Here is a 15,255-nt window from a genome sequence, read left to right as displayed (position 1 = left end):
CTCATAACTCAGCTATTTTAGTCTATATCTAAAGCTTACAAAAGAAAATGTTAATAACTAAATTGTTGCAAATATAATTTCAAGCTAGCACTTTTAAAATTCTCTCCTTAGTGCCACAATTGTAAAAGGTTGTTATTATTGATTCTTTTCATCATTCTCCATTTAAGCTAATTGTGAAATTAGTCATATCATTGTATGCACTTGATTAAATGAGCAGAAGGATTGAATTCCAAAGTGTGATAATGTTGAAAACCGATTTGATATTGAGTTAGTCTCTTGATATTGATAGATTAGTGTGTCTATCTAATATATTTACTGATGTGTTGGTTTCATTTTGGTCCCAATAGTATTTATAAAATGTGTCCGAATTGCTAGTTATGAAATCCTAAACATAATAGTGTTATTTCATAATCTAATACCATTTTATATTTAATAAGTTTACAGATTTTTTCTCAGAGATATATAAGATTGACTTATGTTCACCCAACCTCTATAACATGTTAGCTAATGGAGTACTACATCTTTATGTTGAGATAGTGTTATATTTCATTTTACTTTGTTTTATATATTGGGATTTAGATACTTTAGGACTATTTTATTGTTATTCTATATTGTTGTTTGTTCACTCTTTATAGAAGGCCCTAAAACTGTTTTACTTCATGGCTATGATATACACCATGGTCAAAATCACATGCTTTACATTTTTATAAAAATAAATAAAACAAACTATTACTCACTTCTTTAATACCCTTAAAAAAATCAAACAAATTAGTTTGCTTGCCAAATAAGAACTATGTGAGGTGGTATATAATATATTCATGTTCTTCATCAAGCTAGCAGGAGATTGTCATCACATTCTTTGCTTGCGGATCACAGTAGCCAGGGAAAATAGCTGATCTTGACATCTGGCAAGTGTATAGCCCTATTACATTGTTACAGGCTTTCATTACATGATAAACAGTTTAATCTCTTTTATACAAACAAATGACAGACAAGTTGCTTTTTCATAATGTGAAGTTTCTTAGAGTTAACAAAAAATACATGATGAGGTACTACTTTCTTTTTTTCTTTTTCTTTATGTTTATTTGCTCTTACTTTTACAATAGAAATAGATCCATTTGTAGATTGAGGTGACTTTCTCAAGTCTTGCAAAAATCCTTCTTACAATGATAAAACAAAAATCTTGGTTGCAACACACACTCAAGAAAATAATTTTCCTCACTATTCAACTCTTTTACTAAATATCCAGGGATTGCAATCTTGCAAAGAAGATGTTGACAACCAGATCGTGCATAGCTTATAAATTGATATCCACCAATCTCCAGAGCAATACCATTGAATTTCTGTGTCAAGAATGTAAATGGAGAACTTCACTGTGTAATTGTCTCTCCTAGAAATAACAAACTTTAGATTTTTTAACTAATATTATCTTCTGGTTTTGATTGTCCCTTTAGATAGAGAATAAGTGACGAGGATCATTTCTCTGAGAATTACTTAGTCTCAATGGTAATAATAATAATTCAAATACGAAAGAGTTAAACATACACAAACATTAGTAAGCATCCTCCCCATAAACAATGGAGTCATTGGAGGATACGTTCCATTGCAATGCCGCAAATGACTTGTTCTCGAGCACCGTCTCTGCAACACGCAATGTCCCTCCCAACTCAATCGGAACGAGCGGGATCAAGGAATTCACAACATCCGCAATGAGTGGCCTATAACTCGGCTCTGCTTGCACACACAGCATTGCTACTGCAGCAACCTGGAAAATTTACACAAGCAGGCCATCAGACAACCTTCTACAAAGTTTCTCACCTGATGGAGATGCTTTGTATCCACGGTTCCTTGGAGAACAGGATCTATCACGGTTGGCAACGATGCTCGATCCCCCAAGAGCGGCAGAACCTAGAGTAAGTGAAACCTCTCAGAACCAAAAGGCTCAAGACAAGGATTCGACATACCCAAGTAACTAGCGACTCAGATCCCGTTGGCATGGATGGATCGATCGGCTTTCTCCCAGTTATAAGCTCCAGAAGAACAACTCCGAATGCATACACATCACTTTTTTCCGTGAGGCTCCCTGCACAAAAGTTTTCCGCAGTGAGCTAGTGTTGCGCAATGGATATGTTTTGTTACCATTCAGGATGTATTCCGGGGCAACATAGCCAAGAGTTCCCTGAACGATCTCGTCCTGCCTGATTCCAGTTGGAGCAGACAGTGCAAGCCCAAAGTCTGCAACCTGTGTAAAGAATGAAGAAAAACTTAATTCCGATTCAAGTCACATGTTTCATCCGAACTTTGGCATTAAAGCTTGCGTCCAAAAGGATGTTGGACGATTTAAAATCCCGATGGATTACAAGAGGGTTGCAGTGCTCGTGCAAGTGTTCCAAACCTCTGCAAATGACATCGACTATGAGCTTCAGAAAACCACAAAAACGTTATCCAAGTTACCTTGCCGAGTCAAGTGCGATTTTCATTCTCAGGTGCCACGAAAGAATCGATCCCTTTAGAGGACCTTGAAAATGGATAAAAGCGTGTAAGCTATTTGGACAATAACCTGGATAACATACCATGGAGTTGATCTTGCAAAGATCCATTCTGCATATACTCGTACACCAGCAGCCGCTGATCTCCGTGGCTGGAAAATCCTAGCAAGGAGACGAGATTCGGATGGCGAATCCCACTCAAGAGTTCAACCTCAGCCTGGAAAAACAGCACCCAAGAAGATAAATGTCTAGTCGTTCTTCAATATCTAGAAAAACCAACCTGGAATGCTTGTTCCGCTTGTTTCCCCTCGCTAAACAATAATTTAACTGCCGCAAAACAGTCGTCGTCTAGTCGTGCCTTGTAAACGCGTCCAGAGCCACCCTCTCCTAACAAGTTCGCAGTACCGAAATTGCTAGTTGCTGCCTGGAGCAAAGGAAACTCGAAAGAATGAGCGAGTTCCTTTCGAGGGGCATTGAAACTACGTCCCCACAGCCACGGTGCAAACGGGCCTCGTCCGGAACCACCTACAAAAGAATAGCTCAGTTACAAAACCGCAACCAGCGAGTACCGACGTACCGGACGAGTATCCGTCACTGCGTTGGCTACCAGCCGGCGAATGCCTCAGAGATGGAGGCCGGTGGCACATCCATGCAACGAAAGTCGAGAACAGGATTGAGCCCCCGAGCAGAGTTGGGACGAGAACAACTGTAAGCAGCATGCCTTTGGTGAGCTTTGGCAGCCCCTGATCTTCGTCAAGCTCATGCTTTGCAAGGAAAGGCCCTGCACAGGAAGAACAAGCTCAATTCTTCAAGTTTCCTTGTTTTTCCTCGGAGAAAACGTACCTGGTGAATGAGGACTTGGAGCTGCAGTCGCTAGCCAAGCAGGAAGAACCACCGCAGCAGGCTTTTGCAAAGGTGATGTAGCAACTGGGAATGCTGGAGATGGAGGAGAATAAGAAACCGGTGATTGGAACGACCGTGGGTCTTCACTGGGAGAAGGAGCTACTGGAGGTGGAAGAAAAGGGGCCCAGGACCGAGGATCAATATCCTGATAGGGAGCCAGCAACGCAGAATCCGGCGCTTGCAAGGCTCGTCTACTGTGGAAACGAATCCCAGCAGCGCCACTGGAATGCGCTAGCATCGATCCCAGACAAAGCGAAAGAAGGAACCGCGCCATGGTCATCGTCGGCAGCATCAAGGACCCATCTACACACACAATCGTGAGAATGCAGGTCGAAATACCAAGCTACATTCTCGCAGGCCAGAGAAAGAAGAGGAAAGCAAGAAAGCCGCATACCTGTGCTGCGCTGCAATCGATCAAAGTAGCACGCCGTCGACGGTCCACCTCCAGCAGCAGCGCCTCGATCGCGCCATCGCGACCGAGAAAACGCCCGGGATTGCCAAAGAAGCAGCAAGAAACGCCCAAACCCTAGCAAGAACCAAGCGCCAGCGCCATTAAAGCTCCATAGCTGCGATGTAGCAAGCGAGCAAACGAGAAGAGGATAATCACCCGGCTCCAAAAAAGCTCTAAACTGTCGCGGTGTGAACAGGGTCACGGCCGCGAATATCCCCGGCATCATTCTCGACCCCAGGTGATTCAACCATGTGAGAAGTACCTGGTAAAGTATAAAAAAAAGATAGAAATGGTCAGAGGCCTCTCTGGCTGGATTGCTTGGTAGTGAAGAAGCTTACTCTCTCTTTTCTTCGTGGATCAAGGAGAGCTAGCTTTGAGCTGAATCAAACTGTCACACCACGGGATTTTTAAGCGATCGATCTCTCGGACAGTGTGGAGCGCGCGGCTTTATCCAGAATTCTTGCTGCTCCAGCTCCTGTGGAGAAAGAAAAAATAAAGTAGAAGTGAGTGAGACCCGTGTCCTCGTTCTCTCTAGTCAATAGAAAAAGGAGTGGGAACTTACCATCTACGATTCACGAGAGGGAGCTGCTTGTTCTGGAGTTGCCATTTATTGTCACATTGACTTCGTGTTTTGGAAGTTGGATGATTAAGTTTTGTGTAAGCGAACGCTGCTGTGTTCCATAAGCTTGGTTTGTAACGAGCAGAGTGAGACGTTGAGTTGATCGAGAGCGTTGCTAAACGAAGTGTAACAGTTTTGTTGTTTGTTTGCGGTCCCGTTAGTTGGCCACGGAAAGAATGAATCATAAGCCCCAGTAAGTATAAAGAGTGCTCTCTCGGTGCGTGCGATGCCCGAAAAGAACGTTACTTGTTGAGCTCTTCGAGAACTTAGTACAATAGCCAGGATGTTCTCTGCAAGTTAATGTTAAATTCCAGTGTCGAAAAAACAAACGAAGTCCATACCAGACCATATTTTTGTCAGAGCAGACATTGGTACTATATGCTTCGTAGCTCGGAAGTCATTTCAATAAAAACGAAAAAGCATGTCTTTAGATAAAACTTACCATTTCATGCCGCTGGATTCCATGAGCAACGGTGCTTTGCGTTGCATCTTCAAAAGGTTGAGAGAGTGGATTCAAGCACCTTCTGCTAGCAAGTTCAAGGACTGCTCTTGGTGTGATGTTAACTTGTCCAGAAAACGCTTCTTGTCGAGCTCTTTCAAGATATATGTTGCCTTCGTCACATACGAAAAAGAAGATCCAAATATATGAGCAGCGCAGGCAGCTTTGTAGGTAACCATCTTCCACCGCTTTGCTGTAAGTTTGAGACTTAAGTTGGATCGAAGAATGAAACCAGCATACCGGATTCGTCGGCCGCTATTAAGTTTTCAGGGAAGTGCTTGGTTATCCACCAATTTCTGTCCAGGAACACAGAAACAAGCTCCTCAGCCGATATATCTCCCACGTCGTTGTTGATATGTGAGCTGATCTCGATAAAGCAATCGGCAAGCTTACGCCAAACATGAACTGAGCCAGGCTCCACGTCCAGATGGGTGGCAATAGCTTTGATAAGCGATTCAGTAGCATATTCACCTGTAATACTATCGACTGTCAGCTACAAATACTTCGGATATGGAAGTCAACCTTTCTCGTGCAAGCCGATTAAACCAGTGATGGCATCCACGGACGACGGGTTATGGCTCAGTATCTCCTCGTAGCACTGAGCCATTCTATTCCAGTCCTTCTCGGAGAGCGACTCGAGCAGAAGTATTCGTAAGCTGTTAAAGGCAAGTGACAAATAGTCACGACAAGTGCTTAGATCCATACCTTAATGGTATGATATGCCCTGTAGCCTGGTAGCATATTTGGATCTCCTTATTAGCACCCTCAGCATCGCCAGTCGCAAGTAACAACTGCAAAAACGAACAAATAAACATAAAAATAGTGAAAAGAAAAATTACTACGAACTTGCACGAGGCAAATCAGCGCTGCTAGCATTTCTGGTGCCGACGCAATCGCACGTTGTAAGTGTTCAACGGCTTTATCGTAAAATTCCTTCGAACGAGGTGATAAAGGAACTATATACTCAACATTGGGCTGCTCGTATGGTATTTGCACAGGAAACAATCTCCTATCCATAACTGAAACCCCGGTTAGAAGCCATATCCCCACGAGTCAATACAAAGGAAACACTTACTTGGCTGTATTTCGACTCTAGCATTTGGCCAGAAATCGTCATCCTCAGAAGCCTCCGAGTTCTTCCGCTTTCTGTTCAACGGCTTGTCCCTGGTTACTTCGGCTAAGGTGGAGTTTCTCGATTCTTCGCTTGCGTCGTCTACGTCTCTGACTAGCTCTTCCTCTCCGACGGCCTTAGCTTCATCGCCACTTCGAGTTTCTGGCTGCCAATCCCCAAACGAACCAGCACCTTCGCTCACGTCATTAATCCCTGCTTCTTCACATACTTGCTCGTACCACAAATGATGCAGCACCTGGCCATACGTTAAGTTCACTCCCGGATCGTCACGCAAAGCACCATCCGCTATTCTGTGATCCCAATCAAGAAAAGTTTTAGTTTGCGTGGGAAAACGAAAGCAAAGAGCACGAAGAAGTTACGTTCTTAAAGTGTTATAAGCACCTTCCCAGTCCCCTACACTCAAGAGATAAATTGCTAGGTGGAATTCCACTTCGCCTTGAAGTCTCTGGACATTTTTCATGAGAGAAGGAAGAAAGAAGAAAAGCACTTACTTTTCCCTCGAGGTGTCTAGTTTGTGGCTGGTGACTGTACATGAGACTAAAAAGCTTCCTGTATCGGGTGTGATTGTCCTCATCGGGTTCTATTTTCTCGAGAATTTCTAGAGCCATCTAGAATGGAAGAACAAAGTAACACAAAGTTTGCACAAAACACACAAACGCACACAAATACCGTGAACAGTTGCCTTGTGTCCTTGTGGCTTCTGGACCACAGCGATAGCGAGCGAAGCAATGCGCTACAAACCCCGGATGCCTCACCCCAGCGGTGCTCCAGCACGGCATCTTGCAAGAAACCGATGAGCCGCTCCTTGGAGTAGGAATCCAGATAGAGCAATCGATCATCGGCGCCGAAATCGTCGCCGACCCGGCCGCCTCTCGCAGTGTCGGAGGCAAAGACACGGCATTTCGGCAACTCCAGCCTCCGCGCCCTCCTTCGCGCCTCCTCCATCGCCGTCGCCAAGAGCCCTAGCTAAACCCTAGAGAGCCACAAAAGAGGAATATCCGGTTTTTTTAAATTTGAAATTCTCTTCTCAGGGAAATATCCCTTGGTCTCCAATGCTCTTTGCGATTCTCTCGATTGCTACCAGATACGCAGCCTTGCGAAAACTACAGCCCTGCGAGAGAACAGAGAGAACGAAAGAAGTTCTCAGCTAGAAATCCCGGAAGAGTGTATTTCTAACCTTCTCTTGTGCTGTTTTCTTCACATTCTCCCAGCCGGTGACCATCGTTTCTTCCAAGCCGGAATGGACAAAGTCCACTTCCGTGTTGCTGCTCGCAAGAAATGAAAAAAAAAAAAAAAAAACTAAGAAACGAGAAAAACAGGATGACTGAAAACTTACCCCCTCGATAATTCGTCCCGCAGGCTCGTCGGGATTTTATGTCCGTTACCATATTGGTTTTCCAAGGCACTGAGAAGAACCTGTATCAATCCGGCTTAAGTTCGGACGATAAACAATAGAGAGGATTAATAGAAGCTTACTCTCTTCCCATGCTCTTCCATTCTTCGAGTCATGCGTCCAAATTCAATATGATTCAGGTTCTTTAGCCACTCGAAGTAAGAGACAGTGACTCCACCCTGCAAGAGCGTTTGTCATGTTCCGAGAATTCACCGCCGTTAAGTACCCAGATACCGCATTCACGAGCAAATCCGGGAGAATAACGACGCCTTTGCCTTCGAGAATCTTGTCTGCGGCAGGCGTGAGAGGTCCATTTGCAGCTTCTGCTATCACTTTAGCCTGCAACAGAGAAACAAGGGTGCGTTGGACAATGAAAAAGAACCTTTCTCGAATGCAATGCACCTTGATACGATCAGCATTCCCGGAATGAATCTGGGACTCTAAGGCTGCCGGTATCAGCACGTCGCACGGGAGCTCCAAAATTTTCTCAGTGTCGGTAATCTATCAGACAGTAAGAAACGTGATGGAAAGATAAAGTGCTTTACTTACGTTTTTGACGTTGGGCAATCCATTCAAGGTACCGTTTTTCTTGTGATAACTTTTAACAACTTCAATATCCAGACCTTTCCCAGTCTCGTCAACAAGTCCTCCGTGGCGTTCAGCTATGGCGATTATTCGACCTCCAGCCCTGTGTATAAACTAAAAGGAAAAACTTTATGCACAGGTATACTTTTAAGCTAGCGATTTACCTCGCTTGCATGAAGACCAACGTTTCCCAAACCCTGAACAATAAAAGTTTTGTCTTTTACACCTCTAGTAAGTCCGACTTTGCGTACAAGATCCTGTGGCAAATGCCAGGAGCTGTTAAATTGTTGATTGAAAAATCAGAAGCTACCTCGTCATTAAAGAACTCTCTCAAAACAAAAAATGCACCGAGTCCCGTAGCTTCCTGCCTTCCTTGTATTCCCCCCTAAAAGATTAGAAGTTTAGAAGAACAACGAAAATCCAAGTGATCACCTCTGATATTGGTTTTCCGGTCACGCACCCCGAAGCATTTATGTCAGTGTGCCTTAAAAAACTGTATGTGTCCTACAGAATCCAAAAGGGCTTTAATCCATGACAGAAAGTAGAAAGCGAAGCCCACCTTAATCCATGCCATCTCCAGCGAACCCGTTCCGTAGTCCGGAGCTGGAACATCCTGAAGACAATGTAGAAGTTTCTTTAGAAGGAGGAACTGAAGGACAGATCATACTATTGCAGGACCCATGTAATTTCTTCTGACAAGCTCGACAGTATAACGCCTTAAAATTGCTTCCTTCTCTGTAGAAGTGTACTTGGAGGGATCTTCCAAATTCAGAAAACACTGTAGGACTTAAAGCGACTATTAGCAGACAACCTACCTATCCGGACGCTGCCTTTGGCACCTCCAAACGGAACATTGACTACTGCGCACTTGTAAGTCATTAACGCCGCAAGAGCCATAGTCTCGTTGGCATCTACATTTGGTCCCAGTCGTATCCCTCCCTTCACTGAAAACAACGGAAATACTCAAACACCTTCTAGCCAGATATTGATTGAAAACCTGGAAGCCTGTGATGCGAATGCTGAGCTCTGTAACCTTCAATAAGCTCCAGTTTCCCACAAGCGCGCTTCAAGGGAACGTGGAACTTGATAATGCTGTTACATGCCTTAAAAAAAAAAAGAGGAAACCATTATTCAACAGCAACCATATATCATGTCTACCTTGATGAATGCGAGCAATCCCTTGTCCACGGATGATATCTCTGCAGCTTTGTTGAAGTAATGGTCGACAGAGTCGAGGAATGACAGATCACCTGTTCACAACCTTGAGCCAAAGTTCGTTACTAAAAGACAACAATTCTAGCCATTTGTTGAGTGCGAGTTCCTGAACAGTCTTCCAGCCAACAAAACAGGCCTTTTAAAACTCAACATCTTTCGTTTCTGCTAGCCGCAACCTGCATTCAAAAGATCTCGCTCAAAACAACAGACATGTATGCAAAGACTTACAGCAAGAACGAGAACAAAAGGAAACGAACCGAGGTGCTATGTTGCCGACTTTGCATTTATCTTTATACCAAGAGAGAAGAAAGGAAGCCGACCTGTCCCGTGCAACCTGCGTGAAACTACTGCAAAGCTTTTTTTGCGTGAGTTCATTCCGTATGATTTCTGCAAGCCTCGAACTCGGCACCACCCCCATGGCTCTCTGCAATGTACCAGTGATCATCGCGACTGCATCTTACCGGTACAATAACAACTTGGACGAAGAATTCTCCAAATTATGAAGGTGGAGGATCCAAATCCATCCAATTGTAAGACACAATTGTGGAGATGAATATAATGTCCAAGCTTCGGTGACGTAAATAAGTATAGTTTCTTTCTTCGCCGCAGAAAAAACAGAAAAATCGCTATTCCAAAGGGAAAAGGGAAAAGCTTTGGTCTTTCACTTGAACGACCGACATTGCTTCACTTCGAAAATAATTGGGACGCATCTTTTGCATCGGGAAAACCATATATATAGATATGTTGTCAAAAATACTGATATCACCAGAATATCTGATATCTGAACTAAGAGCAGCTTTCAGTACAGTAAGCATTCCCAGACCTGTCATATAAATCAAAGAAAGTCTTAAGATCGAGTCTGCTGCGCAGAGATGTCTGGAAATTTGCACATAATTCTGTTGAGGTACTTAATGATGGTGGAATCTGTAGAGTTCTTGAGTTGCAGAAGGACGCGGAAAAGTTCTAAAGACCGAAGATATTGCCTGCACGGAGCATGTATGCACATATTCCCCACTGAGAATAAGGCAATCTTCAGTGGAGACTCGGCATTGATTTCTTTCGTTCCCGATGACAGAGCTACGGACGAGCAATCAGCTATTACTTGAATCAGAGCCTGGGAATCACAGTATGCAGTCTTCAGCATCTTAAAAGAAAAAAAAGAAGACATTCCGACCTTCATTGCGCCTTGAGAAATAATATCCTCACAAAGCTTGCTCGAATTACGGACTAGATTGCTGAGAGCGCCTGCAGCATTGGCTTTGGTTTTGTCTTCCTCGTTTCCTAGTAGAAGATTAGTGAGATGCGGGATTGCGCGTCGTAGTTGCTCATACAGTTGATCATTGTGGTAAGCGGCATTTCCAACCTAGGCAAGAAAACATGTAAGCTGAGAACACAACTGGGAATGAGCTTACTGCAAAGCATGCAAACTTTCTTGTATGGCGATCGGGGTCTGCGCACCTGTCTATTAACAGCTTGATAAGGTCGTATGAGACCTGTAAAATAATTAGCAAACTGGGAACGCGAATTTGGAAACCTTACCAAAGCCTCGTAGAAATAAGGTGTATGCCTGCACATGTTGCCCAGAGCACTGCAACACCTGGCACGAACGTTTGAATCCCCATGAACCAGATAAGTCTTAAAAGAGTCCCAAATGCAAGCCTCTCCAATCGGCTCGTAGAAGTCCTGGAACGGCAACATAAGCACGACATAAGACTCAGGAAACGATTATCGAACCTTAGACATTCGCGCAAGATTTGAAACTGTCATCAAGACGTCGAGGACAACGTCCTTCGGACTTGAAGGATCTAGCATCTTCGCCATCAAAAGTGGAGAAAGTAAACCTTCTTTCACAATGTCAATGGCTAGAAGCCTGGAGCTTTGAACCATTCTGGACACAAACGCAACAGGTCTTATCATGTCGTTCATGCTAAGAAACTCCAGGCATCTCACCAAAGGTGATGCGGCGCGACACTGCAGAAACGTATTAGCAAAAACCAGCTATACATCTCCAACCCATACCTCGTGCAGAAGTTGCCAGTACAGAGACATGTTGGCGGTAATAAGTTTGCCAAGCTCGGTTTCGTTGGCTTTGCTAGGGGAATTTGCCACCGCAGAGGAGGAAGTTGTAGAAGTGCGTGGCGATCCATGACTGCTCTGTGATGAAAATGAGAACTCCAGGATATCTAAGACCCTGTGTACAACTTCCGTAAGACCGGTACTGCCCCCATTGTATCCTTCCCAAACTTGCAGCTGCATTAAGTGCCGCTTCGAAAGCAAGCTCAGTAACGCGAGAAGCGACTCCTTTCGAAGTAATATATCACGATATGCACCTCCAGGTAAACAGAGAGCGAGAGCTGAAATTGAATATAAGACCCCAGAGGGAGATAATCCTGCGCCACCTTCGAAGGCTTCACTTTCCGAGCAGTCATCCGTTATCTTTGGAGAGCTTCCTAATAGAGATATAAGAATCAGGTGAAGTCCTGCCGTGCAAGCCTGCTCGGAACCGAAGGTTCCCCCACAACTAAGCCTTGAAAGTAAAACTCCCACGTACCCGTCCCTCATTCCATGCCAACTGGTTAGCATACCACCGTTCTTTTTCCATACTCCCCTGTCGTCGACATGGCTTAGAAGGCCCATGGTGCACGGAGAGCTTTCCAAACCATGGCAACTAATTTCCTTCAAGGAAACGAGCGATAACGTTGCATCCGAGGTTACGGAGGAATTGTCCGCGTTTTGTTCCAGCATAAGGATCGCTGCCAGTGCCAAAAATGCAGCAGCTGAGCGAGGTTGCCGTAAAGCTGCTGCACCCTGCTCTAATGAAGCCAGCTGTGTCAGCGCTCCCAGTCTTGCCCGCTGTTTAGGAACTGACGTTGTAAGCATCGATGACAAGCTCAGTCTTCCTTGTGCTGCCAATCCTTGAGCAATAGCCGCAAGTGTGAAAGAAGCATACGAGAGAAGACCGTCAATACCAGAACCTTTGTTGCCACCTTCCTGACTACTCGCCAAATGCACAGATACCATCCTGAATATGGCAGCGACCACAGTGCCGTCACCACCACCTGGAGCTTGATTCGAAGCGCGATCTTTAGCTGAGATACCAGCAAGAACTTCACAGACAATTGGCGAAATTATGCAGCACCTTAAGAGAATCTGAAACAAACAACACATAAGCAAAAACCAAATATCACGGAAAAAGATCAACGCACCTGGAGTGTAGAAGACAACGTGGACTCTGAGCCATGAAGGAGCGAATGACAGAGGCCAGCCTGAACACCTTTAAGTTTACAGATGCTGTCGGTCACCACTTCCATGACGCCATCGGACAACTTATTACTGTCGTTCTTAGCTTCTGTCCAGCCTCTCAGAACTGCAAGTGGAAAACCTTGGGGGTGAGTTTCTTTACCAGTCAAAAGATTTAGGCCGAGAGTCAAGGCCCACATTGCCTTGCATGCTTCTCCGGCAGCAGGTGAAGACGTCCATAAACTAGACATAAGGTTCGACCCCGTGACATTGAGGCAAGAGCAAAGATGATCGGCGATGGAAAGGGATCGAGCCTGTCCCACAATCTGCGTCATGATTTGAACGTCTCCTTTGACGTCTTGTGCAGAACCAAAGAATTTGGAAAGCCCCGATGTAATTCGCATAAGGAGTTGAGCGACACACGCAGTCGACTCGAAGAGTACACGTCCGGACGAGTCATGTTGATATGAAACAGCCTGCAAATTTTGTGTGGTTCAATTTTAAATACATATATTGCTGAATAACTTACTTGAGGATAAAGTCGCAAGAGTGCAACACTGTGGTGTAGGTAAGAACTTTCCATTTTATTGGCACCAATTTCCATAAGCTTGCCTAAAACGCCCAGCCCCTGAAAACGTTGTTACAAATACATACAATGAAACGCAATAGAAAACTTAACCTTTGTAAGCAAGGCTGCATGGTCTGAAATATTTGATCCCAAAGTAGCTCTAGAAAGACCAAGGATCGCCGGTATGGCGTCTTCTACGGCTGCTCTTTGTGATACGGCTCCTGCGCCGAGTAAATTCCACAAGACACGCAATGCTTGATTAGCCCCCGCACTGGCTTGGTCACTATGCAACAACAGTAACGTGTTAAGCTCCCATAGTTGTACTAGTCCCGTACCTCGCTGCAGTTCCTTTACTATTAAAATTTCGAAAAGGATGTAAAACGTGAGCGAAAGCACCTCGGTCCTGGCAAATAGCATTCGCACCTTTGGCAGTGCGAGAAGAAGCTTCTAGCTTATCAAGCACGGAAAATTCTGCAAAAGGACAATGAAAATTTGTTATACCGACATTAGCCTTACCAGTATTATCGAGAGGAGCTGTGCACGCCTGACTAGTATTGTCATCAGATGGACACGGCACTGATTCTGGCCTTTCGGTAGGAGCTGGCTCCACCTTGTCTGTTTGCAGAGTTAAAGCGACTGCATCTGACGCAGACATCATACCTGGTGTTCCCAGGGGTGCACGATCGAGTACATTAGCAGGTGAAGCTAGCACAATATTAGCCTCGCCTTTCCAGGCAGCGTCACACCCTCTTTCGAATGCAGTCGCAGCTCTTGCTTCCTGCATCACATTTGTCAACTCTGAGCTCTTTTAGCAATGTCTTACTCGTGCTGCTATTTCATCAGATGTCTCCCGAACAAAAGGGTGATCCAACAAAGCTGGCCAAGTCAGTCTACTTTCAGAAACCTACGCACGCTTTGTCAGATCCTGTGGGTAACCCGGTACAAGAACGAACCTTGTTAAGGAGCCCTTTCAAGAAACTCTTAAAGTTCGAGCTAATAGTATCAGGATATTTGACTGGATCCTGCTCAACAGCGATAGATAAACTTATAACAAAATCGCAACAATTACCTTTACTATATGGCGAATAAGCGTGTATACGGAGTTAGTATAGAAAGGAGGCTGGCCAACATAGAGTTCATACCTGTTTTATGACAATGTGCATTAAATTAAAACGAACATAAAAGGAAAACTTACAATATCACACCAAGAGACCATAAATCTGCCGTATGGTTGTAAGGCTGCTCACGAACAAGCTCGGGAGCCATGTACAGTGGCGTTCCTGTAATAGCGTCACGGTTTCATGAATGTATAGAACTCTAAAAGACAACCTTTGATCGAGCGAAGAACCATTGTGTTGCAAGACATTGCCCTCGCAAATCCAAAATCGCAGAGCTGATTTCAGCAAAAAATGACATTCAGAAAAGTTCACAAACCAGAAATGTACCTTTACGATGCCACCGGCACCGATCAGTATGTTTTGTGGCTTCATATCCCGGTGGATAATGCGATGAGAATGAAGGTAGTGTAGTGCTCGAACCTACGATACGTATTCCAGAAAAGAATATATGGCTTAACATACATACCAGTTGCTTTGCTATCGCCTGGACTTGAGCTTCGGGGAGGCACTTGTCGTCTTCAAGAATCTCAAACAATTCTCCCTAGAAAGAACAATGATAAAAATGTGAGTAACCACACACTAGAAAAGAAAAATGAAAAAATACACTAGAAACAACAAGAAAATGTTACACTTGCCTGTGCAAATTCTGTCACGACACAAAACTCCTGTGGGCTTTCAAATGCATCCAGCATTTCTATAATGTTCTCGTGCTTTAGTTGCCGCAAAATCTGAAGTAAAATCTTCTTAGAAAAGAAGAAATCTCTCGGAACACTCGCACTCTACCTCAATCTCTTGCCGCAAATTCTCGATGTCCTTGTCGCTCTTGCCGTGCTTGAGAATAAATTTCATGGCGACAGTCTGGTCGATCGATCGATCAGGGGCAAGCAAGAAAAACAAAATGTAGCTCACAGAACCTGGCCAGTGAACTTGCGCCTTCCCTTGTAGACCTTCCCAAACGATCCCTCGCCGACGAGCTCGATCACATGATAGTTCTCGACGCCCATAGCTCCGCCCTCTCGCCAAAAACCCTATCCAAAAGCCCT

At 44.5% G+C, this 15,255-nt stretch overlaps 3 protein-coding genes across 7 annotated transcripts; all 3 read right to left on the bottom strand.

Moving 5' to 3' along the window:
* Positions 1-1,494: 1,494 nt before the first annotated feature.
* LOC9658835 (probable receptor-like protein kinase At1g80640) lies at positions 1,495-7,079 on the bottom strand. 4 transcript variants are annotated; one of them, XM_024669877.1, is made up of 15 exons: positions 4,804-4,974; positions 4,406-4,752; positions 4,182-4,318; positions 4,000-4,105; positions 3,787-3,918; positions 3,333-3,695; positions 3,067-3,270; positions 2,770-3,014; positions 2,574-2,706; positions 2,455-2,518; positions 2,301-2,397; positions 2,140-2,242; positions 1,965-2,083; positions 1,819-1,908; positions 1,495-1,765 (listed from the first exon to the last, which is right to left on the bottom strand). In XM_024669877.1, exons 4-15 carry the CDS (start codon positions 4,067-4,069, stop codon positions 1,553-1,555), a joined length of 1,833 nt encoding a protein of 610 aa, XP_024525645.1. In that variant the 5' UTR covers positions 4,070-4,105; positions 4,182-4,318; positions 4,406-4,752; positions 4,804-4,974; the 3' UTR covers positions 1,495-1,552. The 4 variants fall into 4 exon arrangements, 3 of the variants coding, with proteins under 3 accessions (XP_024525645.1, XP_024525644.1, XP_002964857.2); XM_024669876.1 differs by having other exon boundaries at positions 3,787-4,105; positions 4,804-4,843; positions 4,905-4,920; XM_002964811.2 differs by having other exon boundaries at positions 3,787-4,105.
* On the bottom strand, positions 7,080-9,731 carry LOC9658834 (glutamate dehydrogenase, mitochondrial). Its single transcript, XM_024670030.1, has 16 exons — positions 9,515-9,731; positions 9,230-9,321; positions 9,069-9,174; positions 8,887-9,015; positions 8,739-8,830; positions 8,631-8,684; positions 8,504-8,575; positions 8,382-8,456; positions 8,236-8,328; positions 8,036-8,185; positions 7,889-7,987; positions 7,721-7,825; positions 7,570-7,665; positions 7,430-7,509; positions 7,271-7,358; positions 7,080-7,204 (listed from the first exon to the last, which is right to left on the bottom strand). Exons 1-16 carry the CDS (start codon positions 9,729-9,731, stop codon positions 7,121-7,123), a joined length of 1,632 nt encoding a protein of 543 aa, XP_024525798.1. The 3' UTR covers positions 7,080-7,120.
* A 266-nt stretch (positions 9,732-9,997) lies between these two features.
* LOC9658833 (serine/threonine-protein kinase TIO) lies at positions 9,998-15,233 on the bottom strand. Of its 2 annotated transcripts, XM_024669869.1 has the most exons (22): positions 15,127-15,233; positions 14,996-15,070; positions 14,848-14,940; positions 14,679-14,753; positions 14,540-14,632; positions 14,424-14,487; positions 14,290-14,374; positions 14,164-14,236; positions 14,048-14,116; positions 13,918-13,998; positions 13,755-13,872; positions 13,611-13,709; positions 13,430-13,565; positions 13,206-13,377; positions 13,056-13,154; positions 12,493-13,002; positions 11,306-12,436; positions 11,021-11,257; positions 10,826-10,969; positions 10,699-10,779; positions 10,461-10,649; positions 9,998-10,400 (listed from the first exon to the last, which is right to left on the bottom strand). In XM_024669869.1, the coding sequence occupies exons 1-22, from the start codon at positions 15,214-15,216 to the stop codon at positions 10,134-10,136; spliced, it is 3,981 nt and encodes a 1,326-aa protein (XP_024525637.1). In that variant the 5' UTR covers positions 15,217-15,233; the 3' UTR covers positions 9,998-10,133. The 2 variants fall into 2 exon arrangements, with proteins under 2 accessions (XP_024525637.1, XP_024525638.1); XM_024669870.1 differs by lacking the exons at positions 9,998-10,400; positions 10,461-10,649; positions 10,699-10,779; positions 10,826-10,969 and having other exon boundaries at positions 11,038-11,174; positions 11,237-11,257.
* Between the last annotated feature and the right edge of the window lie 22 nt (positions 15,234-15,255).

The sequence above is a fragment of the Selaginella moellendorffii genome, unplaced genomic scaffold, assembly GCF_000143415.4.
Source record: "Selaginella moellendorffii unplaced genomic scaffold, v1.0 SELMOscaffold_5, whole genome shotgun sequence".
In the NCBI taxonomy this organism is placed as follows: domain Eukaryota; kingdom Viridiplantae; phylum Streptophyta; class Lycopodiopsida; order Selaginellales; family Selaginellaceae; genus Selaginella; species Selaginella moellendorffii.
The sequence above is the reverse complement of the archived record's forward strand: the minus strand, read 5'-3'. Positions and strand labels throughout refer to the sequence as shown.